The following is a 27,104-nucleotide window of genomic DNA, read 5'->3' as shown; positions in this document are numbered from 1 at the left end:
CTTTTAGATCGAAATCTGGCTTCCCGTTTTCTGGAGGCTATTTAGTAGTTTTCCATCACGCTCTCGGTTTTCAGGCGTACTGTGTGTGTTTTGGCTTCGTTTACTTTTTTCGTCGGATTGATCCAAGAACTCAAAATAGATTTCCATGTAATTGTGTAAACAGTTTGGCCACTAGCCGAGGTCATGTTGGATCAAGTTCTGTGATGGTGTGATCAATTATTTTATGAACGTAAAGGAGGGGATCTTTGCAGGGAGATATATCAGTTTAGCTGAAAGTGAAAAGGAGTGATCTTGTTTCTGGGTGTTAGTGCAAGTTTCAAGAGAATTGAATATCCTTTGCTGGCGGTGCCTTGTTGTTCTGGGAGGGCTCTGCTAAAATAAATCCATCTGAAACTCTTATCATTGGAAATCTGATACACACTGGGCTTGTTCCCTGTTATTATTTGAGATGGAGTGAAACCTCTTCTGGCGAGGACATCGCTAACCCAGAAATCTCATTAGAGTTTCATTAGTCCATTGTATGTTTATAGCAGCAACTCATTAGCTACTATTTGGTTTTTCTCCTGCTTCTTTTGCTGGATATCTTACAATTGTTGTACAAAAGTTCCAATTAGATGAAATGGGAGAAGAAGGCAAGGTAATTAGATACAAGTGATGCATTATTTATCGCTCATTTTGTTTCAACATAGATGAAACATTTTGAACATTTTCTCCATTGTAAGTTTACATTTTATATCAGTTTCCACAATTGTGTCATTTGTGATTGCTTTGAAAAGTACTTAAAAGCAGTACTATGTGTTTTATAAGCAGCGAAAAAGGAGATTATATAACAAGGCAAGTAATGTGGCAAGAGGGAAGAAAAAGAAGAGACATTATGTATAGAAAAGAGAGGCAATTAAACACATAAGGGCTTAAAGAGGCAATGGTATCCTGCTACAAGAACATGCTGAGCACAGCCCTCAAAAGATTACAAAAATCTCAATCGAAAATTATTGATTCCGTTCCCTTAAGATATCACAGTGCGTATTAATGGCGTAAGGTTGTCTGATAGGGTCAAACTAAATATATTTTCTCATTATGTGATTTCACCGCTAGACTCTTGTTCGGCAACAAAAAGCTGCCCTCTCCTGCCCGGCTTTTTTTTTTTTTCAATAAAGTCAGACATTACACAATTCCCATTATGCTTTTTCCAAAACATGTTGAATAACTATGACGGTGTGGATTTATCTATTTTATGTTTCTCAGTAGAGAGGGAACAAACGGATTGTATTTTTTTTTCTCCCTGGTAAAAAGTTCAGTTAAGGTTCAAGCGATTAGGTGAATCATTTTTTTTTTTTTTTTTGAATGAATTCTGTGTACGTTTCGTTTCCTGTCTACTTCGTGGAATCCCCCATCTGTGTTGGATAACCACACGGAGTGACCTCTCTCTCTGTGTGTGTGTGTGTGTGTGTGTGTGTGTGTGTGTGTGTGTGTGTGTGTGTGTGTGTGTGGGATTCTCTGCCACGCTGAAGTAAATATCTGCCGTCATCTTTAATCTGCTTACGTGGATGGCAAATGAGGACAGATTTCATAATTTTTTTGGGCCTGTTCGCAAATGACCCGCATGGAAGTAGAGTAGCAAGCATACCCATCTGTTAAGGTCCAAGCAGGGAAGGGTTGGACATTAAGACATGGGTGGACAAAACGCACACACACACACACACACCTGAAAACAGTGGATCCTTTGCAGCAGTTTGGTATTTTGTTTGTCAGTATAGGCAAGTGATAAAACTGGACCTGGTATGTAGGCCAAGCAACCCAGGACTTCCTATTGCCTCCAAGACGTGTGTGTGTGTCTGTAAGTCTGTGTTTTTGTGTGTCTCGCCTGCGGCTGAATTCATGATTTATGGATGCAAATAAATGTCATGCAGGTATTGGATGCCTGCTTGTTAAAAAGCTCTCCAAAGTTTTGTCCAAATTTCACGTGAAAGACTTCATCTTATTTCAGCTCAATGGAGTTTAGTGTCTGTGGTTTTCCTCACTCACTGATTGGCTAACCTGATTAGCGTGACGCCGGATGACAACGTTACTCGAAAACACTTACAGTAGTTCCTTTATAACACCAGACTCCACCAACTGATTGAACATTTTAGTTTTTTTTTCAATAGTTAACCAGTGTGATCTTAATCTAAAATGTAATTCTAACATCTGTCCCCTTTTTGTGATTCTGTGCTATGCTATGCCACTCCCCAAGTTACCTGGAGAACTTAAACATCCTGTAATATAATTAGGGCTGCAACTAACGATTATTTTGATAATCGATTAATCTGTCGATTATTTTCTCTATTAATCGATTATTAATCAATTAGTGTTTTGGTCTGTAAAATGTCAGAAAATGGTGAACAATGTTGATCAATTTTCCAAAACCCATGTTGACGTCCTCAAATGTATTGTTATGTCCAAAACACAACGATATTTCAGTTTACTGTCATAATAGGATTAAAGAAACCAGAAATATTCACATTTGAGAAGCTGAAATCAGAGAATTTGGAAATGTTTTATTAAAAAATTACTCAAAACGATTAATCAATTATCAAAATAGTTGGCGATTATTTTAATAATCGATTAATAATCGATTCGTCGATTAATCGTTGCAGCTCTAAATATAATCCCAAAAGTTAAAGCTTAAATCCCTTTATTGCCTCTCATCTCTAAGCAGCTAAAATTGCTGCCCTTTTTGATGTGTGGCTCACCGTTTTTTTTTATTATTTTTTTTTTGCCGTGGGGAGGTCACGGTCGGTTCTGTCCGAGTGTGTGTTATGATTTATTAATGTAGCACGGCGCAGGAAGATAGTTTACAGATTCTAATCTTTACTGGTGCTTTGAGCTGGAGGACAGATGCACCCATCTGCTCTGTACAAGAACACTGATAGCTTACAAGCAAAACCTCATTGGGTGCAGGCTGAAGCTGTTTTCGTCACCACACAACTTTTCCTCAGAGCCTTGAAAGCTGCCTTGAGGTTATCTAGTGGTTTTAGGGGGCATCACAAACATTTTATGGTGATTATATGATATTTCCATATATATATATTATATTGCTGCTTTTAATATACTCTCCACTTTCCTTCTGTTGATCCAGTTCCGTATAGGAGGGTGCAATGTTTGGTTTCTCTTTTTGTCTTGCTGCGCTCTTGGTGTTGGGAATGCCACTTATTTGAAACACACACTCCGAGTGACGTCGCATGGCTGCGTTGCTATGTTTGTCTGCGCAGTGTGAGGAGTTACATAAACACCTAGCATAAATGTAGATGTGGCTGCACGGCCTTGCGGTAACTGAAGACATTCTGTGCTGCAAACCCCCCCCCCCCCCCCCCCCCTCCGAGACAGACACACACACACCAATAGACACTCTCAACCCTGATAGTTTAACCGATGGCCTCACATTCTTTGGAGCGTATCTCTACAGTATGTGTTGTGTTGTTTTTGTGAGGAGCAGCCAGTGGGTAAGGCACAGGGAGTGGCCATAAGAACGGATTGTTGGCTTAGAAAGTTTGTTGTGGAAGGCTGTTTACTCTGCGGAACACTTAACAGACACTTGCATTCTCTCACTTTCTTTTGTTCAGTGTGTACGTGGTCAAGAGTTCATCTGCCTCCGTACCTGGCATCAACTCATGTTGCCCCACGTATTGTTGCCAAAAGGTTTGCTGTTTTTTTCGCGCTGGCATCCTTGTCCTCGCCACAAGGCAGATGGGTATTTGAGTTTTGAAGCCGTCGCCTAGCAACAAACCGTCTCTCCAACGGTTCTTTTCACCTTAAGACAACACCTCCCAGGGAGTGTTTTACTTCTTAATGAGCTGTGCAGGCTTTGGATGAATATGTAAAGCAACCTGCTGTGCAGGTGTGAGTCCATCACACAAGTTGCTGTTTCATCCTGAACTGATCAGTTGTGTGACAAGTGTCTGATAAGAATTTCCAAATGGAACTTTGTTGCCAAAGTCGGAATTTGATCGAATTTCTTAAATCAGCCCTAATGTAATTGTGTGTCTGTCTGTGTGTGTGTGTGTGTGTGTGTGTGTGTGTGTGTGTGTGTGTGTGTGTGTGTGTGTGTGTGTGTGTGTGTGTGTGTGTGTGTGTGTGTGTGTGTGTGTGTGTGTGTGTGTGTGTGTGTGTGTGTGTGTGTGTGTGTGTGTGTGTGTGTGTGTGTGTGTGTGTGTGTGTGTGTGTGTGTGTGTGTTTCCCCAATCCTTTTATCTGAGCTCCAGTTTTGATTGGACGGCTGCCATTCTTGTGTCAGGTTCATTTCCACAGCGGCCAACATGTGTCCATGTGTGTGTATTTGTTTAGCACCACTCAAGAGAGGTTTTCATTTTCCTTGCTCCACAGCAGGGAGTTTGGAATGATTCATTAGTTATGTAATGTCATTTTGGTGTGTTGTGTAACCTGTCTAGTCACGATGTGGTGAAGCGCTCCGCAAGATGTGTGTATGAATCTGCACATCTATCTTTGACTGTGTGTGTGTGTCATTTCAAGTTAAGTTTAGTCCAATGGGCACCTGGTGAGATAATGTCATTACATTAGTTACAGGATGAGAGGGTACAGGAGTATGGAAGTCTGATTGTACATGTGTATCCTGCAGGTTATGAAACATGTTTTTCTGTGGAATTTCCCTTTTAAAAAAAGTAGTGGAACATGTGATTGGCTGAATGCCAGCTTGTATTCAGAGGGACATACAGTAAGTTACATAAGTGACCGAGACACTGTGTGCCCACACTTAAATAGCAAAAGTTCAAGCCTCAAAATGGAGGAGGAAAGAAAGTTCCAGCCTAAGCAATATGGCAGCCTATTGTAAAAACTAGTTTTATTATCAATCCATCTGTTTATTATTATTGATCGGCTGTTCTTGAAGAAAAAGGGAAAAAACACAATATGACACGGGGAAATCAAATGTACATGTGATGTGTGCATAATACACCGGATGTATGCATAAGGTGTGTTCTGTCTCAGTCTCTGTCTCTCTCTGTCTCTGTCTCTCTCTCTCTCTCTCTCCCTCTCTCTCTCTCTCCCTCCCTCTCTCTCCATGGTGTTTAATTCTTTGCCGTCCTATTTTTTCCCAGAATCTACGTATTTGGGTGTGTGTGTGTGTGTGTGTCTGTCTGTGTCTGGAGTGTATCTCTTTCTCTTTGAATGATGACCTGCCTTTCATCTCTCCCCCTTTCCTGTCTGCCCCCTCTGTGTCTCTGTTGAGTGCTGTGTGTGTGTGTGTGTGTGTGTGTGTGTGTGTGTGTGTGTGTGTGTGTGTGTGTGTGTGTGTGTGTGTGTGTGTGTGTGTGTGTGTGTGTGTGTGTGTGTGTGTGTGTGTGTGTGTGTGTGTGTGTGTGTGTGTGTGTGTGTGTGTGTGTGTGTGTGTGTGTGTGTGTGTGTGTGTGTGTGTGTGCGCGCGTGTGTGTGACTGTGTGGTAGTGACGCTGAGGCTCTGTGCATTTCAGGAATGGTTATATAACTGTTCCGTACGGTAAAGCTGTGAGGGTGACTCGGCTAACAGTGTGAAGGGCTGGTTGAGTGAAGGTTTCTGGGACATATAGGACTTGTAGTTTTTCCTGCTCTTACCCCCCCCCCGCTTCTATAACAATCATGAAACACCTTTGTCCAGTCTCATGGAAGCTATTACATTTACTGTTCCAGGCAAACAATGTCTGTGAAACTTATTGATGGGAAAATAAATCATTGAATTCACAGGAAACAATTTGATTTATGTTTCCTGCTTCTTTACTATGACTCTAACATAAAACCTCTACACACATAAAGGGATAACACAATCATGTCTGTACAAAGCAAGTCATGCCAGTCTGTGGTTGTTGAGATATTTCAATTGATACAAACATTCTGGTCTCCAAAGGTCCAAAGTCAGTATGAGCCAGTACGAAACACACCCAAGCCAAGCCCATGCATATATTCATTTGAACAAAAAAGTACAATTAGATTGAGAAAACACACACACACACACACACACACACACACACACACACACACACACACACACTCCCTTTAACTACTGAGACATGCTGGTGTCTTTAGCAGCCTCATCAAGAAGTTTGTTCTCACGTAGACAAACTGAAGAGGCGTTTTATGTAAGTTGTTTTCCAATCCGCAGTGAGCTCATCAGCCTAAATGCTCCATTAAGTTAAGAACTTCGCGTGCGTGTGTGTGTGTGTGTGTGTGTGTGTGTGTGCTTGATGTGGGAAACTGACACCCTTGTTTGCCAGGCATCATGCAGTTAACATGTCTTGAATGCATTTCTTTGTGTGTGTGTGTGTGTGTGTGTGTGTGTGTGTGTGTGTGTGTGTGTGTGTGTGTGTGTGTGTGTGTGTGTGTGTGTGTGTGTGTGTGTGTGTGTGTGTGTGTGTGTGTGTGTGTGTGTGTGTGTGTGTGTGTGTGTGTGTGTGTGTGTGTGTGTTTTATGTATGTGTGTGTGTTTATGTGTGTGTCCTTGTTTTGTCCACTCATCCCAGGCAGATTCTTGGCTGGACTGGCCTACACATGTTGATCTATTTTTCATAAGTGAACACTTGTCCACTTGAATGTTTCTGCGTGTTTGTGTTGATGTCCTGTCTTGGGTTTCATAAGCTGTCCATATTTATGATCCACTTCTTACATAAGCCTCATATCTGGTTCAGTGTGTCTCTGCCAGAAGAGAGAGAGAGAGAGAGAGAGAGAGAGAGAGAGGTGAATAGAAATACATGGGATTGGGGTTAGAAGAAACGGAGAGAGAACTAGAGGAGAAGACAAGTTTTGAATAATATTGAATTATAGATTAGGGACGGACAGAACAGAGTTCAATGTGCCCTACAGTGCAGTTCTCATGATATTAGCTTTAACTCAACACGAGAAGGATCTTCCATGTGGGGCTTTGCTAATGTAGTTTACAATACAGAGATACAGCTGTTTGCTTACACGTAGCATATTTATCAAAGAGAAACCATTACGTTTAAATGTACAAAGTATGAATTTTTTGGAGTATGTCAATTGTTTACGAATTGTTGGAAATGAAAATCTATACTATATGTCCTATGCATCTCTGAGCATATTTACGATGTCATATATACTTTAATTAACCATTACTGCTTCTCTTCTGTTCTCCCTTTAAACAGACCAGACCCACGGCGGGCCCTTCAGTTCAGAGAATGAGGCTGAGGGAGGAGAGTCTGCGCCGTGGCAGTGCACCCCTCCCTCATCTACCTCACCTCCAGGGGGGGAGAGCCAGAAGGACAAGCCCACAGCCAGGCAGCGCTCCTCCAGGCCAGACAGCCAGAGCCCCTCCCCTCCAAACACCATGAGAGACACCAAGAAGAGGAGCTCCAAGCCCACACACATGAGACGCAACATCAGGTAACCACACAAACTTGAAAGATCTAGGGTGACATTTATTTTTTTTGCATTTTTTTTGCATTTTTTATTGAGTGCAGAGAGCCAGAGGTGAAATGGGGCAGAGAGGGGAGTGACATGCAGAGAACGACCGCAGGCGGGAATCGAACCCGGGTCTGCTGCTGGGCCCGGCCCGGGGGGGGGGGGACGCCCTACCAACTGATCTAAGGGCGCTCCGCAATAGCTAATTTTTTAGGTTCAAAATTGTAATTTGGGTTTCTATTTCTACTAGAATGTGTTTTCATGGTGCTTATCCCAGGTTGAGGTATTGCTAAGTTAGGTAATAAAGGGACGAGACATCACCTGAAGTCATCACGGGAGAGACACCTGCCTGGGGTTTTTGAACACATGTTTCCAGAAAGGTCGAGGTGGACAAAAAGAAAGAGGGTTATTTTTCTCTTGAAAAACAATGGAAAAATAATAATAGGTGACCTTTAACAAATAATTGATGATATACCATACATTAAGCACAATGGATGATGGTTTCAAGTTTCTCTCAGCCATGTCTCTCAAACTACATTTTTAAGAATGACTCATGGCCTGGCAGGCAGTTACCTGTCAACCCTGAGATAAAAAGGGATTACTGCACAATCCCCTTAGGTGTGTGTCTGCCGAGGTGCAGAGTAAACTAACACTCGCTCGTCTCCTTCAACACTTATTGTATTTCTAATAACCGTTCACTGTCGGCTGGATAATAGGATTTAGAATATTCCCCGCTCCCTGCTGCACTGTATCTCTTCCCCTCTTCATTTCATTTCACTTTCATTTTGAGGCACTAAAGCACGGCCCAATTACCGCTGAGATCTGTCAATGATTACACTCGATCGTACTAAGTCTGCATTCCTGTGGCTGCCAATAACCACTATTTAGCCCCGACCGCAAGTACGCCGTTGCTCTCACATAATACAGACTAGAACAGCATTCAGAGACACAAACTCTGGCTCCTCCGTTTGTGTTTGTACTGTAGGTGTGCATAGTTGAACTGATGTATACAATTTCCCTCAAAAGTTTCTGTAAAAAAGTATTGGAAGTGTTGTCAGTTTGAGGCAGTGGAAGAACGAAAACTCAATTCAGCTTATTCCTTTGTGGCCATGTTGGCACTTTAAACTGATATCTCAATTATAGGGGGCACTTTCCAAGAATAATGACTTAAAAAGGGATACACTCTACATTTTAGATGATTTACACATATAAGCTATAAACTGGACTCCATATTTGGCATTTAGGAGGAGGAAAATCTCAAAATCAAGCCAACAGACACTGAACCTTGACATAGTCCTTATGGTTAACGTATTGGCGAGCAATTAACACACACTTAGTGATATATTAATATGAATTTGGATGTGTTTCTGTCCACCAGCGAACCAAAACAGAGGATATGAGGCTCCTCAGAACTGTACCAGTCGCACACTTCACAACACCCCGCCATGTGATTCCATGTTAACATTAAATAAGCGGTTAATGATGCAGGGGAACAGAGAGCACTGTCATAATATGAATACGTATCCAACGTGAACCGTGGCTGATGTTAGTTAATGGGAAAACACAGTACCATATATTTACACCCAGCATTGTCACTTCTGTGTGCAGGAAGTTACTGAGGGAGCATCAGTTGGAGTCGGGGACCAAAGCCGCTCAGCAGGATGAGTTGGAGAGGAGGAGACGACTTGAGCAGCAGAGGAAACAGGACTTCCCCGTGCCACTGCTACCTGAATACACAACTGGTGAGCGCCTGTCTAAATACCTTATGAAACCATTAAACAAACCCCCCTGAATGACCATGTGAAAACCAGCTGGCTTGCATCTGGACATTATGTCTGTCTATGAGGCCAGTGGATTAGTGACCCAGCTGCAAAGCCTTAGGGCGACTGTGGCTCAGGTGGTAGAGCAGGTCGGCCAATGATCGAAAGGTTGGCGGTTCGATTCCCGCCCTGCCACCTGTGTCGTGGGTTGTTGTGTTCTTGGGCAAGACACTTCACCCACCTTGCCATCGTGTGAATGTCGATAGTTAGCCTGCAATGGGTGTGTGAATGTGTGTGTGTGGATGGAAGTGGGAATGGGAACAGGTCTCCCTTGAAAAAGATGGGATTTACCTGTATAAATAATTTAAAAAAAGCCTGCATCTAAACACAACCACTAACTCTCTCTCTCTCTCTCTCTCTCTCTCTCTCTCTCTCTCCCCCCAGGCGATGTGACGAAGCACGCCTCGTCGGCAGCGCAACAGGAAGTGAGGTCGTCCAGACAGGAAGTCATCTGCCTGGACTCCAGCGGCAACGGCATCAGCGAGGACGACGGCAAGACCAACGGGCCCTCCTCCGCCGCCATCGCAGAGCACGCACGCAAAGCAGGTGAGGCGTTTGTTTTATATGACTTGCAGTTACAGTCAGCAAGCGCTTTGTATATGAAAATATGAGGCTGAAAAGGATTCAATCGCCTCATTGAAAGTTGTTGAGGTGATCTCATTTCCCTGGAGAGGCTAGATTCCACATAACATGGTACTCTATCTACTCTATCCAGACTGTATTTACATCACTGTTTAAATGACAGAGGAGTTCAGTCGCCCCCACACGTTGAAGGTTTCCGGCCCCACATTGCCTGTTGACCTTTGACTGTCTAAGTGGGCTAGTGGGTCAGATGGCTGAGGGAGGTTGTGAAAACACAGCCGTGACGTCATCCACAGTTGTATATTGTGAGCTGTCGGTGTCCAAACAATGTCTCTAAGAAAACACATGCCCTAGACAGATCTCTGTCACAATGTACAAGTATGAGCTAGAATGTATGTTCAATGTATTTTACAATGATGGAATATTCGTTGTAGCTCCACGCGTTGAAGAGCAGTTCTACCACAGGCCATGAAACCCAACCCAATGATGCAATTTGAGATGCTCTGTTTTCATAGTCTGCTGGTTAATTGTGGAAAAACCTCGTATCTCCGAAGCATCAGTCCCCCCGTAGATTAAGCAAAGCAGCCTTAATAGCCTCCACTCACACACTCCGGCTCAAATTGCTATCTGGGTTTCATCGTGTCTGGAAAGTCTGCTCTCTGAAAGGTCACCTCAGCTTGAATTTCCTGGAAAGACAAAACGAAAAAAGATTAAAAAAAGAACACAAAATATGAATGAGTTCTCTCAGACCCATAGAGAAAAATAATGAATGCGGATTTGCTTTTTTGGAAACATTTAAACCCAATTACAGCAAGTTCATCCCCTCTATTTGTGTGTGCGTGTGCGTGTGTGTGTGTGGCCCTTTTAAAAGTGCAGGGAGTTGTCGTAGATTAGCTGCATCAGAATATTTAGAGCCTCCACGGGGTACATCGTGTACCTTTCCCTTATTGCCCGAGTGTACAGACACACAAGTACACACACACACACACACACACACACACACACACACACAGTCCGCATTGAAAGGGAAGACAGAGGCAAACCGCAGGCACACACACCTGCAACAGACACACACACACACAAATGAGAGAGGGACAGGAAGAGAGAGAGACAGACCGAACAAATCAACAGAGACAGTTAATATGTTGATTTGGGAAATGAGAGAGATGAAGGACGAGAGATGAAAGGGTGAGTGTGTCTGTGGGCCAGAGAGGAGCAGGTCTGCAGGGCAATTAATCTGGCTAATCCTGGTTATGAGCCAGAACACACACACACACACACACAGTGGCACAGTGACATTTCTAGTTGGGGTTGCATAACAAGTCCCCCCTCCACTCTAATCCTACTTGTATAACCAGCCATTCACTGCAGTTATATAAGCTCTCTCCGTACATACTGACACACACACACACACACACACACACACACCTCCTCTTCCCGGCGTGCCCGCTAGCTTGTGTAACTTTCACCACTTGATATGGTCGACGTCCTTTTTTATCAGATATGGACGTTGGCCAATCTAGTCCAGAAACGCGCACACATCACGCACACACACACAGTGACGTCCATGTTAGATGTGACCCACTGTAACACAAGATAAGCTTGTGACGGAGTCAATGTACCGTGTCACTCAAGATGCAACGCATCATAGACAGCACAAATCCAGTATTACTGAGGTCATTGTTGTGGTTCTCATACGTTATTCTTTCGTTTGGTTTTCAGTTTATCTTGTGATACATTTTACAAGGCTATTCACAAGGGGGTGTTTAAATACCTTTTGAAAATGAAGTATAGCCTATCCTCCTTTTCATTTTACAAATCAATAAAAACTACGTACGGGTCTTAAAAATGCATTTTTGTCACGTTTTTAGGAACAAACATGTGTCATAAATAAGTCTCTTAACAACATATGAACAGTATATTTCGGTGATAACCTTCTGAATAGTGATAAAGAATGATTAGGGAAAGTTTAGTTGATGTAAGTGCTGTAGAAATTGAGATTATTGGTTCAGGGTATTAAAAGAAAACTATATTGGCACTTAAAGATGGTTGTAGGAGAAAAAAACTGACTCAAACTGACAAGGTCAAGTCAAATAAACACCTTAATGTACATTTTAGACCTTTATATTTATAATATGAAATAATACATTTTAGTAAGCTCAGAGCCAAAAATCTAAAACTTGACCAGTGCTTGAAAAAAACTGTTTACTTTGCGTGCAGTGTAAATCAGTTTGCAAGACCTGCAATGTTTATTTATTTTTTCATTTCGTATAAACCTTTTTAATCCAATATTACAGACGTGATTGATCTGAGCTCAGGGGAGGATGATGCCTTCGTCCACGTCAGCGGCGATTCCACCCACGAAGAAGAAGAGAGCGAGCCGAGTGGAGCGCACGCCAACGACGCACACAACCAGCCTGACGCACAGGGCAGGGTGCAGGTCAACCTCAACACACCGGACAAAGAGAAGGACATATACCTGTCTCCTCAGCTGGCACGAGCAGTCAAACCTCACCAGGTAGGTTAGGTTTACTATTAACGATGCACAAAAAAAAAGCAAGCTAGGTCATTTTGTCAGCTCCTCCTACATGATATATACATTGTGTATATATGGTAATTAAAGGTGCTGTAAAATGGTTCTTTTAGCTAACTTCCTGTCAGTTACTGCAGTTAGCAGTCCCCTCGCTCGTCCCTACGTCACCACATTAATGCACTGCGGTCTTAAAGCAGCGAGTTATCTAGCATCATCTCAGATCCATAAGTGTGATAAAAACATGATAAAAACCATCAAAATAGACATTGGGAAGGATTTTTACCTGCTCCGCCATTGTAGGCGCATAAACATTCACCCATTTGTTGCTCTGGCGTGCACCGGCAGTGAGACCATGAGTGAGACGGGTCTCGGTTTGTAGCGTTCTCTCTTGTGATTGGATAAAAATTTCGGGATCCTCCAATAAGTTTATTTGCCGATTACATGCAGAGCAGCTGACTGAGAGATCGGCTTTATGAAACGCGCACATTATGTAAGTGATCACTGTATGAATAAAGAGCGATTTTACACTTATATTAACATAAATAAACTGTTTACTTCACCTTTAAATACCAGAATATTAAAGGTGGAGTCAGCGATTCTGGAGAACGCATGTTGTCATAAATCACTTTCTGTCCAAATCAGTGAATATCTCCTCACAATACGGAGAGGTAGCGGATAACTGATAATGACAAAAAAGTGATTTTGACAACAAGCGTTCTCCAGAAACGCCTTTTTAATAAATCACAAAATAGATTGGTGTTTGTCCAATTCTGACTTGGTTGAGACATCGGTCTACCTTGCCATGCTTTAATTATAAAAGTGAAATTCCGATTACTTGACCTGATTTAAAGTTGGTGTGACTTTTCCTTTTAGTTTTAATGAAAAATCACCTTTGCTCCCCTGTCTCATCCCTTCCTGCCTTTTCCTGTCTCTTTGCCATTCGTCTCATCACTTTCTTGTCTTTTATTCCCTCCTCTCATCAGATCGGTGGGATCCGCTTCCTGTATGATAACCTGGTGGAGTCCGTGCAGCGCTTTGACAGCAGCAGTGGCTTCGGCTGCATCCTGGCTCACAGCATGGGCCTGGGCAAAACACTGCAGGTCATCTCCTTCATCGACGTGCTGTTCAGACACACACAGGCCCACACCGTGCTCGCCATCGTACCTGTAAGCAGCCACGCATTTTATGTTGGAATATGGGGGATGAAATTGATGTGTAAAATGAAAATAAAAGAATAATTTATATGTCGACCATTGACTCAGATAGTTTTTTTTTTCATTATCTTTCCATCCCAGGTGAACACATTACAGAACTGGCTGGCAGAGTTCAACATGTGGGTCCCGGCCCCGGAGGCGTTACATCCAGACACTGACCCGGGACTGGTGACGCCTCGCCCCTTCAAGGTTCACATCCTCAACGACGAACACAAGTGAGTGGGACTTCTTTTTAAGAAAGAAAAGATGGCCAACGCAAGCCAGTTTGTACACCCCAAAACATGCTGACTGAGGCTTCCTAGTGTATCTTAGGAAATAGGAATTCAGCTTAGGAAAACTTGGGAATTTCGATATGATGAAAAGGTATCAAAATGTGGATACCGCCCAACCCCATCACCTGCTTTATTCACAGACAAAGTAAAAGAACCAAGTGTTAAGAGTAGATGAAGAGGAACTTTAGTGATCACTTAAAAAGCATGAGATGAGAATAAAATACTTTTTTATAAATCCTGCAGGGCGTGTATTGACACACACACACACACACACACACACACACACACACACCCACCCACACACACACACACACCTACACTTCAGGGTTAGGGATACATTGAAAACCCTCTTCAGGAGGCTGGATGCGGTAGCCTTCATTCAAAGCAGAGGAGACGACCTCCCAGCTCTCTCTCTCTCTCTCTCTCTCTCTCTCTCTCTCTGTCTTCTATAAACGACAGTGCTGACCTTCTGATGAGCCTCTGCACTTGATCCCCATCTGGCCCGTGCTCACTTCCATTTCCACATCACGCTCCGTCTCAACAGCTGCTTCTGCCGGAAAGATTGTCTGACTCTTGAGCGTGTGTGTGTGTGTGTGTGTGTGTGTGTGTGTGTGTGTGTGTGTGTGTGTGTGTGTGTGTGTGTGTGTGTGTGTGTGTGTGTGTGTGTGTGTGTGTGTGTGTGTGTGTGTGTGTGTGTGTGTGTGTGTGTGTGTGTGTGTGTGTGTGTGTGTGTGTGTGTGTGTGTGTGTGTGTGTGTGTGTGTGTGTGTGTGTGTGTGTGTGTGTGTGTGTGTGTGCGCGTGCGCGTGTGTTTGGGATTAGGGATGCAGGAAGGAATGCTGCAGTGTGTGTGTAATTCCATGATACGGCCGTGACTGAATGTGACACAGTAACCTCGTTCTGTCGCTCTCTCTCTCTCTGTTCCATTGAAGAATATCTTACCAGTTTAACTCTTAACGTGAACTCAATTAACAAACATTTGTTCCTACTGTTCATTTATTAATGAACTTGTCTTCTAATGAAATTAGAGAGTAAATCATAGCAGTAAGAAAAGCCAAGGATCTCTTATCTCAATGTCTTTCTTCAAAGAGGGTGCCAGATTTCAATGATTCATACTTAAGAAAAAACCTCTCTGTGATATTTGTACTCTATTATAACTTGTCTATTTATATAAAAAAATGTAGTCCGTGCGTACATGGTATATTGTGTTGTGTTGATAGATGTGTGAACTGTACACGCACTGATGCTCTGCACAAAATACATTTTGAACGGATAAATAAAGTTATATAAATTGAATTGAGTCTTGAGTCATTTGAGCAGAGAGCACACGTGGTAACCCTACTTCTCTCCCGTTCTCCTCAGGAACACTACCAGCAGGGCTAAAGTGGTGTCAGACTGGGCCCAGGACGGAGGAGTGCTGCTGATGGGGTATGAGATGTATCGCCTGCTGTCCATGAAGAAGAGCTTCACCGCCGGGAGGAAGAAGAAGAGCAAGAAGAGCTCTGGACCGGCTGTCATAGACCTGGATGAAGAGGACAGGCAGCAGGAACTACTCCAAGGTGAGGGAGGGGGAAGGGGAGGGGGGGGGGGGACAAAAAACATGGTGGCAAAAGCATTTAATATGGGCTTCTGGTGACAGGTTCAGTGTACAGAAGGTATTGGCGTCTTTCAGAACAGACTTGGTAGAAATGGAATATAATAGTCATAATAAGTATGTTTTTAATGAGTGTATATATTTTTGGAATACTTAAAAATGGGAGTTTTATATGGTTTTATATGGAAGGGGACATGACGCCATGTTGCACCACTATGTTTCTACTGTAGCACAGAACAGACAAACTGCCTTACACTTGTATGTACTGTATAGTGGGTGTCCTGGGAAAATGCACCTGTTGTAATACAAAGAAGAAGAAGTACTTTTGGAAAAAATAACTAAACACATCTTCACCTCATCAACTGATAGTGTGGAAAGACTTGAGGCTGGGTGGTGGATGATGCCATCTTTAGTAACTAGCTTCTTGTCCTTGAAGGCCACCGTAGCTTCTGTAAATTCTCTGAATGGGAGGGGTCATTTAGAGCCTCACCACTAAATGCAGCTTGATACTCCTATAGTACACACTGCACCTTGTAAAGCACCAGTGTAGACTATCACTGAAGACATTTTCTCTCTGTCCTCCTCCTCCTCCAGGTATAGAGCAAGCCTTGTCCCGGCCCGGCCCTGATGTAGTGATCTGTGACGAAGGCCATCGCATCAAGAACTGCCACGCCAGCACCTCCCAGGCTCTGAAGAACATCCACACCCGCCGCCGCGTGGTGCTGACAGGCTACCCGCTCCAGAACAACCTCATAGAGTACTGGTGCATGGTCGACTTTGTCCGACCAGATTTCCTAGGTAAGAGCCAATGCAGTTTGTTTTCCAAGTCACTCGCTTTTATACCAAGTTCAAAAAGAATGATTTGGTTACAGTTTTGAAACACCCTGTGTGTATTTCCAGGCACGCGGCAGGAGTTCAGTAACATGTTTGAGCGTCCCATTCTGAACGGGCAGTGTGTGGACAGCACGTTACATGACGTCCAGCTGATGAGGTACAGGAGCCATGTGCTGCACAGCCTGCTGGAGGGCTTTGTACAGAGGTGAGACCGCTAATTATACCAGACACATACCTGACATTCTTACAGCACTTTTTCTTTAGTTTTTAATATGTCTTGGCAAATATTGACCATTTCCTTTTGACTCCAGACGAGGTCATGACGTCCTGCGCGACCAGCTGCCCTCCAAAGAGGAGCATGTGATCCTGGTGCGTCTGTCTCCCATCCAGAGGGCTCTCTACACTGAGTTCATGAACCGCTTCAGAGAGGCAGGCAACACCGGCTGGCTCAGCCTCAACCCACTCAAGGCTTTCTGTGTCTGCTGCAAGGTGAGGAGAGGGGGAAGGCTACCTGGGTACAATACAACCACTATTTAATCATTAATCATGTATCTATGGTAGATTATTTCAAAGTGGGGGATCTGTTTATGGTCCAAATATTATTATTTCTAAATCATAAATTACAAAGAAAATGGCCTAAGAAAAGCATTTTATTTAAAAAGATTTTACTAAAGGGTCATTGGATCTGCAAGTCAACTAGTTTCTCGTTGATCATCCCTCAGATTTGGAACCACCCAGACGTGCTGTACGAGGCCATACAGAAGGAAAACCTGGCCAGCGACCAGGACTTAGACCTGGATGACATCGCTGCCACAGGCCCCGCCCGCTGCCCAACCACAGCCAATCAGAAGTCCAAGCCCCTGGAGAACCCCAACCCCATTGGTGGACTGAGTCTCAACCAGCTGCAGGAGAAAGCCAATCAGGTCATCACTTACGAATGGGTACGTTGAGATGTGACACAACATAGCTTTTAAACTAATTCAATGTTTTAGTCTTTCCCTTCTGCAACATGATTCTTTTTAGGAATACCATTAAAAAAAAATGTCAACCTTAATCTCTACTCATTCATTCACAATGATCCATGATGTTTGTAGAAAGGTTGACTCACCGACATACATATAACACCTTTCAAGACGGCAATATTTGAACACTTGTCTTTCCCTGACATTTAGAGCTGCACGTAGCTCGAAATAGCCTTAATACAATCGTTTGCTAGAGTTGGCAGCAACGTATGATTATACATTCGGCAGGGAAGAACTGGAAACTATGGAGAATAGTCTAAATTGCTTAAATGGCAGCATGTATTAGCTGAACTATGAATGTCAAGGTGATGCTTAATAATACAGCCACCTTTTAACAATATCTCTCTCTCTTCAAATGACCAGGCAAAGGAAATCATGTGTGACTACGAGCCAGGCCTGCTGGAGAACTCTGCCAAAATGGTGCTGCTGTTCCACCTGATAGAAGACAGTGTGAGGAAGGGAGACAAGATCCTTGTCTTCAGGTATGAGATCAGAAAACACAAGAGCACTCCAACTGGCTCATTCCTACTATGTTCTCACTCACTGTTCTAGGGAAGGGAACAGGGGCTGTGTCTTATCCTAGCTTTTATTTTTCTAAATTTGGTTAAATACCGCTTTGCATCCAAATTTGCATAACTGATCCGATGTGTGTCGTTCTAATCCGCCTGCAGTCAGAGTTTGTCCACGCTGACGGTGATCGAGGATTTCCTGGCTAAGAGGCCCGTGCCTCCGTCGCCCAACACGCCCGGCAGAGACAGACCCAACCAGAACTGGCTCCGCAACCTCAACTACTACAGTAAGGGAGCAGTGTAGCTGGGATTTGAATGCATTTTCTTTTTTCCTTGTTCTGTATTTGGTGCATTTAATGTTCTGAAGACCCAAAGATCTAAATGATGGTCAGTTTATATACATGTCAAGGAGAAAGTTATTGTATGCACAAAGTGGAGGAAAAAGGTGCAGTTAAGTGTGAGAAGGGAAGCTGGTCTGAATGCTATGGACTGCTCTCTGCTTCTCCTTACAGTGAGTGCTGCCCCCTGCTGGTGATTCTGAAGCCAGACTTTGTGCAGGAATTCCCAGCTTTTTATGATTAGTTCACGTCTTAAAGGATATTTTAAGAATTGCCTTCTATATACAGGTTATATATGATCTGTATGGATGAGGTATAATAGCAGGTGGATAATTCAATCCACAGGGATGAAGTTGCCCTTGTGAAGTCAGACACTGTTTCCAGTTAACATCGCGCGCAACTTGATTTGGTAGAAACTAATGATGAAGTAAATAAATGAAGGGGGATTTCAACTATAAATTGAGAGAAAAAAGTAGTTGAATAAGATAATAGATATTTTAGATATCCTAAAGCTAGTGAAACCCCTGTGTTAACTCTCCATTGGTTGTGTGTTTAAAGGACTGGATGGAAGCACAACGGCCTCAGAGAGAGAGAGACTGATCAACCAGTTCAACGATCCCTCCAACACCTCCGCTCACGTCTTTCTGCTGTCAACCAGGTAACTGACACACACACACACACACACAGACAAACACACACAATCACTAAGACAACTAACAATACCAAACTGTGTGCTTCAGGGCCGGCTGTCTGGGTGTGAACTTGATCGGGGCGAACCGCGTGGTGGTTTTTGACGCGTCCTGGAACCCGTGTCACGACGCCCAGGCCGTGTGCCGCGTGTATCGCTACGGCCAGAGGAAACGCTGTCACATCTACAGGCTGGTGTGCGACTTCACCCTGGAGAAGAAGATCTACGACCGACAGATCTCCAAACAGGGCATGTCAGGTGAGGCATTTAAAAAGAAAGAAAAAAAGTATGAATGAGATATGCTTGAATTGAAGTTGTTCGTATAACAGATTAAAGCTATAGTGTGTAATTTAGATGAATTATAAAGATGAATGTCGGTTACATTCAAGCCATCAGCCAAACGAGTTGACACAAAGTTGATCAAGCCTATCAGCTCCACAAAACTCTCTCTGTATTTCTCAGTATGGCAGCGTTTACAAACTGGTGTCACCCCCCCCCCCCCAAGAAGTACCCAAGAAAAGTTTCAGTTGTTGATTTTTAGCAAAAAAAAGGAAAGTTAAGAAAAATCTTGGACATACAGTAGAAGGAATCAAATCCATGCGCCATCACCAAATGCTTAGCTCAGTATATGCGCCGACAGTGTTGTTCTGCTTACTCAGAATTCCTAATGGGGGGGGCAACAGAAGTTACGCACTTAACCGTAGCTTTTTTTTTAATTCTAAAATAGTCAAATAAAAAGGTTTGTTCTATTTGTTGCATAATAATGTTACAGAAACAAGCTATAGCACAGGTAAAAGAATAGAAAATATAGTCGCCGTGTTATTAAAACACACAGTCTTTCTCTGTCCTTCCCCTCTGTCCATTAGACCGGGTGGTGGATGACTTGAACCCCATGCTGAACTTCACCAAGAGAGAGGTGGAGTCTCTCCTTCACTTTGTGGAGGAGGAGCCTGACGTGTCCCAGGTCCAGCTGCAGTGTCAGGACAACATGGAGAGTGTGCTGGGGAAGACACTGCGCCTCTACCCTCACCTCATCACCAAGGTACATGAAGGAAGGAGAAAACACTACTGTCCCTATGTGTCCCCTATGGGTGTTTAAAGGCAGGACATGTGGGGATGTTACTGTAGGCTTTACTGTTGCTCATCCTACAATGCTTCACTGTTTATTGGCTTAAAATGTGCTGAGGACAGGTGTCATTTAAAGAAGGCTGCACAGTGGATGGTTGACAGTTATGTACTAATTGGATGAGTCACTGGCTGATATGGTGACTCTTTGAATTCATGTGTGAAATCTCTCCTCAATATGTTGTCTAAATCTACTGGTAGAAAAAAATCTGAGGTGAGAATTATGCCAAGCAGTTGCAATTACTCACCGTTTTATATTTATAACCTAGTTTTAGACGGCTCACGAGGAGTTTGGGTGGTGATGACTCACCTCATTATTAAACCTGCTGGATTGTCAGCAAAATAACCCAATACAAGCTAACAAGGTTTTAATCAAAGAATTGCACATTTTCCCCATTGTGTTTTCTATTTGCGCTGATAAAAAAATTGTGTTGCTTTACTTGTTTTAAAAAGAAATGCCGTCTCACATCCTTTTTTTTCCTCCACCCTTCCTCCCCTCCAGCAACCCTTCCCTCACGAGTCCCTGCTGATCGACCGCAGGGAGCTGAAGCTGAGCAAGGCCCAGAAGAAAGCAGCGAGGAAAGGCTACGAGGAGGAGAAGAGGGCCTCTGTGCCGTACACACGGCCGTCATACGCCCACTACTACCCAGCCAGTGACCAGAGCCTCACCAACATCCCTGCCTTCAGTCAGAGGAACTGGTCAGTGACTCACAGTGGCTGCCGTATATAGTTCATTTGTGTGTCTTTCAAATGGCTCTTGAGTATTAGGGTTACAAGTGACAACTTAAAGGTGGAGTCAGCGATTCTGGAGAGAATGTCGTTAAAATCCCTTTTTTCTCAAAATCAGTCAAGTGAGCTAAAAAGAAAATCCAGTGTTAATAAACAGCCTAGCTTCTGTAAACTGGTATGTAAACAAAGGGGGCCCACCATAGCTATATAAACCTGGTTTCAAGAAAAAAGGAGCTTAAGTCATTCACTAATGCAAAATAACCTCTCCTCTCAGGCGCCCACCACCTCCTACTGAGAAGAAGCCAGTGGCCAGTGTGCGGCCGGTCCAGTCGACTCCAGTTCCCATGATGCCTCGCCAGGCGTCTGCAGGCTCCGCCCAGAGTGACAGCTCATCAGGGTCATCAGGGTCCAGCCTCGGAGCTTTCCCCGTCAACTGCCTGCAAAAGGCCGGGGTGTTTGTGCAGAAGATCGTCACCACTACTGGTAAGTTCATTTTACATATAGAAAAACTCATAGTTCTTCATTGGTTTGGTTTGTTATTCATATATCTACACTATTTTTATTCCATCTTCATTCTATCAATCCTTTTTAGTTTGAATAAATTATCAATCAAATGTGTCTCTCTTGGTCTCTTCTAGACATGGTCATTCCAGGCACCAACAGCTCAACAGACGTCCAGGCCACGATCAGCGCTGGAGAGAGCATCCACGTCATCAAGGGCACTAAAGGTGCAATACCTCTTTATTACGCCCGTGAAAAACCTCTTCAAGAATCATTTAAGCTTCAGTTGACGGAGAGTACGTGTGCTAATCTTTTTCATTTTTACCTCTGTTTTAGGGACTTACATCAGGACGTCTGACGGTCGAATCTTTGCCATCAGAGCAGCTACTAAAGCCAAGGCTGCAGAGGAGAGTGCGACAGTGCCACCCACAGGTAGGAGGAGTTATTACCAGAGCTGAACTTCAGCCCAATGGATACAACAAGCAGAGATGTAAAAAGATAAGGCACTATGATGTAAAAAAAAAAAAAGCTAATATTTAACCCCTTTGTTTCTCATTCTCAGACTCCCAGGCTTCACCGGAGCAGGTGTCGACCAATGGCAGTAGCGGTAGCCTGTCACCTGACCAGAAGCAGCAGGGATCCTCCAAGACTCTCCCCCGCCCCGTTTCACCTGACAGCCCAGAGATCATCAGTGAGCTGCAGCGCTACACGGCTGGAACGGGAGCTAGTGACAACAAGGGAGCTGAACCAGAGAGCGGAGAAGAGATGGAAATGATCGACCTGCCTTCCACTAAACCTCCTCACACCAGTGTCAGCAATGGGAGCCACCAGGTCTCCTCCGCCACCAGTGTAATCAAGCCCAACATGGACGCCATGGCCGCCCAAGACCTGCGAATCAGCTCCAAGCGCAAATCCTCCACCCCTCCTCTGGACGAGCGCCCCACGAAGCAGCCCTCTGCCAGCAAGCACTCCTCCTCAGCCCCTCTGGCCTCACAGGGGGGCTTCCCTTACATGGGCGGCTACGGCCTTCCTCCTATGGGCCTCAACCCCGCCATGTTGGGAGGGCACCCGCTCTTCATGGGGGCTGGCTCGCCTTACTTCCAGCCCCCACACACTCAAATAGGGGACGGCGGTTACCTGTACCCAGATCTGTTTGGCTTCGGTGGCCCCAACTCCTCCTCTACTTCCCCCTCCTCCACGACAGCGTCCACCACTACTACTGCCGTCTCATCGTCGTCATCTTCTTCTGCATCAGTCAAAGCCTCCAGTTCAGTCCCAGGGGCCATGCCTCCGTTCATGCTGAGCCCCAGTATGGCTGGTATGACTGGCATGCTCCCTCCGTGCTTCCCCCTCCCCTACGGTCAGTCCCTGGCCAGCCTCTACACAGGCTCCATGCATCCGGGTGGGCTGCCAGGTCCGGCTGCTATGCCCGGTCCGGCTGGAGCTAGCTTCCTCTCCCAGTACCCTCCAACAGGAGGGAATGTGAGCAGCACAGGAAGCTCAGATGATGATGACGATGATGATGATGATGATGATGTCATCGAGGTGAGCGGACAGTGACAATTTGAATGCCGTGGATCGTTTTGAGCAAAGCCCTGATTCAATTTAAATATTCGTCCAAAATAGGATAACATCCTATTTGGCAAGGACAGAAGCCTCAAAGAGCCATGAGGGAAATGGATAAAACATAGGGATGACAGCTGAGTAAATGCTGAAGTGTGATAGGTGTGTCTCTATTGGCCTTGGAGAAACATTCTGATTGGGAATTGATTTAACACAGACTGGAAACAGAGCCACAAATACTTATGCTGAATATCAGAAGATAAAACATAAGGAATTTTTTTTTAAAGCTCCAGAGGGGAAAGAAGAAAATGAAAATCTGAGGACATTTGGGCTTCCAGGTTTTTGTCCAATACTGGCATTGAAATACTAATAATCACTGGACTTGGTGCTCATGAGTGCAGGGCCTGCAGTGACCACACATGGCCACTAGTTGTACTGTTGTACTGACTTTAGAGAATCTAGTTCTGCAACTTTGCTAAATGTCAAGACTCTCTTGCTTTTTTTTTTCCTTCGGCTAACTAAACAAATGACTGTAAATGGTGGAGTTGCTTATTACAAGAAAAAATAAGTTTGATTATTAGGTTATTCTGGTAGTAACATTTGTTAAATATCGGTAACTGATATGGTATTGTGTGTCACTTGTTGAGTATTGCTACTGAATTCTTCTTCAAATGGTTAAAAGTTCAAAGAAAAGCTAAAATGATCAAACGGAAAAGCATTTCTGATTTAATATTTCACTGCCAGGAGAGGGGTATTGTGTTTTTTTTTTTTTTTTTTTTTTTTTTTAAGAAACAAGATCATCTTGACTTATTGCTGAAGCAGTTGAGTCTTACTGAGGTTGAAGACATTTACTGAAACCTTAAAAACTCTAATGAAAGAATGTACGCGTAATCTAATGCCTTTAAACAAGGCCTTCTTTTGAAAAATACTTCTTCTGTTTAGGCATCAGACGTGGGAAGATCTGATTTTTCCATTCTTTTTTTGTGAGTGTATTTTGTATTCATGTAATCTCTTTGACTTTCTAAAGAAAAGAAAGGATTGCCTAAAAAACAGCCAGGTGAAAAAAATAAAAAAACTAGTGCGGTGTTCCTCCTCGTAGCGGAGAAACAACCAACTGAAAAATGCCTTTTTGCCTCCGGCTCTCTGAATGTTAACTGTGAGAGAGGAGAGGCAAAGTCTTACTGTAGCCTAGCGTAAAATACGATGCAAAACACTCACTCAAGCCTATATATATGTATATCGTACGACCCCCCCCCCTCCTCCCCCCCTGAGGAATTAAGCTTGCAACCTCCGAGTGTTGGTGACGCTCGTGTCGTTACTGTGTTTTCTAGTTTACGTGTGTGATGTCGTGTTCGTAAGGGTTACAAAAGGAGTCCAACTCTTTTTTTCTTTCTATGTCCCATCCCATTTTGAGGTCATTGTGAAACCAAACTGATTCTTTATGGAGAGATGGTGTAGCTTTGCCAAAAAAAAGGAAAAAATACAGAAGCACATCAGAAGCCCTCCAATCGAGGAAGAGGATTGTGTCTTAAAAGACCAAATGTTTTCAAGCGTGTAGAGCTGAACGGCAACACACGCTCGCCTCTAAAAGCCTCCTCAGCCAAACTAGAAGTACACACATCCACACCTCCTCTCTGTATGACCTTTTGCAGGTAACACTGTAGTTACCCTGTTCCGCACTGTAAAAGAGACACAAATCTGTATAAGTCTGTAGACCTGGATGAAAGCCTGGGAACGCTTTTCATCACGTGACCATTCGGATTAACCACGAAACCGTCACTCAACTGATCTACTTCTAGTCGGTGCTGTCCTCCTCGACGTCGAAAAAAAATCTTCTCTGAAAACGGCTATAGCAATGGCTGTGAAGACCATCGGCTAATTTTTTTTTGCTGAAAATGAAACTCTTAAAAAAAAACACCGTCGACAAAAGACTAAGCATTACCTGTTCTCTCTCTTATCTTCCATGTGTTTGTACTTCATACTGAAATTGTTTAGTTTACTCGCGTTTCATTTTTTTTTTTTGTTCTACTCTTTTTGAACTTACCAAATTTTATTTATTAATGACGGTGCGTATTTATTCATTTTTATTTTTGTACTGTACTATTTTGTGGTTTCTATTTTTTTTTTTGCTTTTTCATGATTTCTTGTTTGTAAGTTGTATGTTTATGGTCATGCTACTATTGTTGTTACTTCAGATGAGAAACACTCTTTTTTTTCTTTTAAGGAGAAGAATAAGTTATGATCTGCCAGTCTGACCCAGCGCATGTGAATTTGTGCCGAACTTCATATGGACCAACCAATGTGTGCGTTACTGTGCATACTGATAGCATCTTAAAGCTGTACTATGTAACAGGCATTTGTATTGTCTCTTTATTGACAGCTCTGCCATGTCTAAATAATTAGCCGGATAGTTATCCAAAGCGTGTTTTTGTTTGTTTTTTTGTCGCTGGTAATACAATGCCTGCATGATTCTAATGTGAATTTCGGGGGCTAGTCTAGTCACATTCAAATTTAAGTAGAATGGTTATTGTGGACAAAATGCCAGTGAAAAAAAATATTTAACAACCTTACATAGTACAGCTTTAACGAAGGTTTAGAGTAAATATCATATCCCAGTTACACCACTGAACAGCTCTTGATTATGAGAAACCCGCTCCAAAAAAAGGACATCTGGGATTCCGTGATATTTAACGTGAAACAGAGCTGTGTTGAAACCTTTTCCCAATCTTTGTAAGCTCCTCTTCTTTCATTAGAATGTCCTGCCTGTCAACCTATTGGGACACAAATCTAATGTAATGTAATATGAGCCATTTGTGTGCATGTAAATGAAGCTCATTCACAAGCTAATGGGTCAGAAAACTGAGGCAGTCCAGTTGCAAAAGACAGAACAATATAAGTGCTTCTCTTTCCATTTTTTTCTTTTTCTCATTACCATATCATCAGAAATGTCCATCTGTGTCATCATCATCATCACCGCGAAGGCAAACAGAGCGAGTTTCCTCAGTGTTGAACTGTGCGGTTGTCAGCCCGGCGTTTGGCTGCGCTGACTTGACTGCCCTTTTTGTTTCACAGCTTTCTACTTGAATTTACATATATTTATTTATACAAATTGATTCGGTCCTCCGATGCCGACCGTCTGAATTCCATTTTAGCTGAGGAGAAAGACTAAAAAAGCTGCTGTCATTGAAGACCGGCTCTTAGTCAAAGCCTGTTGTGTAGTTTATCGATGGATGATAATAATGTGTGCGTGACCTTGGATTACTTTTCAGATCCTTTTTTTTTTTTTAGTTTTTGTTCGTTTGTGTTTTTTGAAGTTCGTAAATAAAAAGAAACCTGTTCTAAATAATACTTTTTCCTAATTTCTTTGCATCAGTAGTAGTAGCAGACATAGTGTTTACCCTCCTCTCACACACACGTACACAAACACACACACACACACACACACACACACACACACACACACACACACACACACACACACACACACACACGCGGCCAAATGAGAACATGGAAGGTTGGGAACTATCATACAATGTTTCAAAAAAAATAAGCACTTTAAAGTTTTACAGTCGCATGACAAGCATAGAATTTGTGCTCAACCACAACCCTACGAAATTTAAACATCACATATTTATAGGATTTGAACACTAATCTGCAGTACATTAAGCCTATTTTATGTTTGTCTTGTAGTAACACAAATGTAAGACTTTACAGTATCTTTCTACCTTAAATGTCATCATTGATTTCAGAGCTTGTTGGTGTGTTTCTCTCATTCCTTCTTTAAGAAATAATCACAAACAATGAAAAGGTCATAAACTGGAACGGTCTCCAGAAACTTCTTTATGCTTTCAGTTGATTTTAAGAGCATCCTGCAGATAATATCAATACTATCTGCATGTGTTTAACATGAAAATCTAATATTGCGTAGTTTTTTTTTAAATATGTTTTTTGGGCATTTTTATGCTTTATTGATAGTGCAGAGAGACAGAGGTAAAATGGGGCAGAGAGGGGAGTGACATGCAGAGAACGACCGCAGGCGGGAATCGAACCTGTGTCTGCTGCTGGGCCCGGGCGCCCCATATTGCGTAGTTTTAATGATGTTTCAACATTCTTGTCACTGGGAAAATAGATGAATAATGACACAAACTGGACCTAAGCATTATAGGACTATCTCTCATTGGTAACATCTGCTCTTACAATTTGGTAGACAAATTTAAAATGTGGCATTTTTTAAAGAAATAAATAGAAAAACAGTCTTATTACTTATTAGCTGTATTTTGGATTATCCTGGAAAGATGAATGCTTTGTCACATTGAGGGTGATATCTGGGTTTAGCTTGGACTGGCCCTGCTCTACACGTCCTACTTTAATAAACTGATGTTTCTGTGTGTGCGGTTG

The 27,104-nt window shown here is 43.1% G+C and overlaps 1 protein-coding gene across 1 annotated transcript in view; it reads left to right on the top strand.

Annotated features, from left to right (window-relative positions):
* The window catches only part of LOC307253197 (helicase ARIP4-like), a 31,693-nt gene extending 5,649 nt beyond the window's left edge, over positions 1-26,044 (top strand). The window contains exons 2-22 of the mRNA XM_080031109.1: positions 7,128-7,365; positions 8,992-9,125; positions 9,588-9,749; positions 12,083-12,303; positions 13,302-13,484; positions 13,614-13,747; positions 15,166-15,362; positions 15,992-16,195; positions 16,298-16,436; positions 16,543-16,720; positions 16,954-17,172; positions 17,617-17,735; positions 17,925-18,049; positions 18,659-18,758; positions 18,841-19,046; positions 19,655-19,830; positions 20,416-20,612; positions 20,917-21,125; positions 21,281-21,370; positions 21,480-21,575; positions 21,706-26,044. Coding sequence (XP_079887235.1) covers positions 7,128-7,365; positions 8,992-9,125; positions 9,588-9,749; positions 12,083-12,303; positions 13,302-13,484; positions 13,614-13,747; positions 15,166-15,362; positions 15,992-16,195; positions 16,298-16,436; positions 16,543-16,720; positions 16,954-17,172; positions 17,617-17,735; positions 17,925-18,049; positions 18,659-18,758; positions 18,841-19,046; positions 19,655-19,830; positions 20,416-20,612; positions 20,917-21,125; positions 21,281-21,370; positions 21,480-21,575; positions 21,706-22,703 — 4,325 coding nt within the window. The 3' untranslated portion in view covers positions 22,704-26,044. The remainder of the gene's footprint in view (positions 1-7,127; positions 7,366-8,991; positions 9,126-9,587; positions 9,750-12,082; positions 12,304-13,301; positions 13,485-13,613; positions 13,748-15,165; positions 15,363-15,991; positions 16,196-16,297; positions 16,437-16,542; positions 16,721-16,953; positions 17,173-17,616; positions 17,736-17,924; positions 18,050-18,658; positions 18,759-18,840; positions 19,047-19,654; positions 19,831-20,415; positions 20,613-20,916; positions 21,126-21,280; positions 21,371-21,479; positions 21,576-21,705) is intronic.
* Positions 26,045-27,104: the final 1,060 nt, after the last annotated feature.

This window comes from Ammodytes marinus, assembly GCF_949987685.1.
Source record: "Ammodytes marinus genome assembly, chromosome: 7".
Lineage (NCBI taxonomy): Eukaryota > Metazoa > Chordata > Actinopteri > Uranoscopiformes > Ammodytidae > Ammodytes > Ammodytes marinus.
This window is presented reverse-complemented; position numbering and strand designations above follow the sequence as displayed.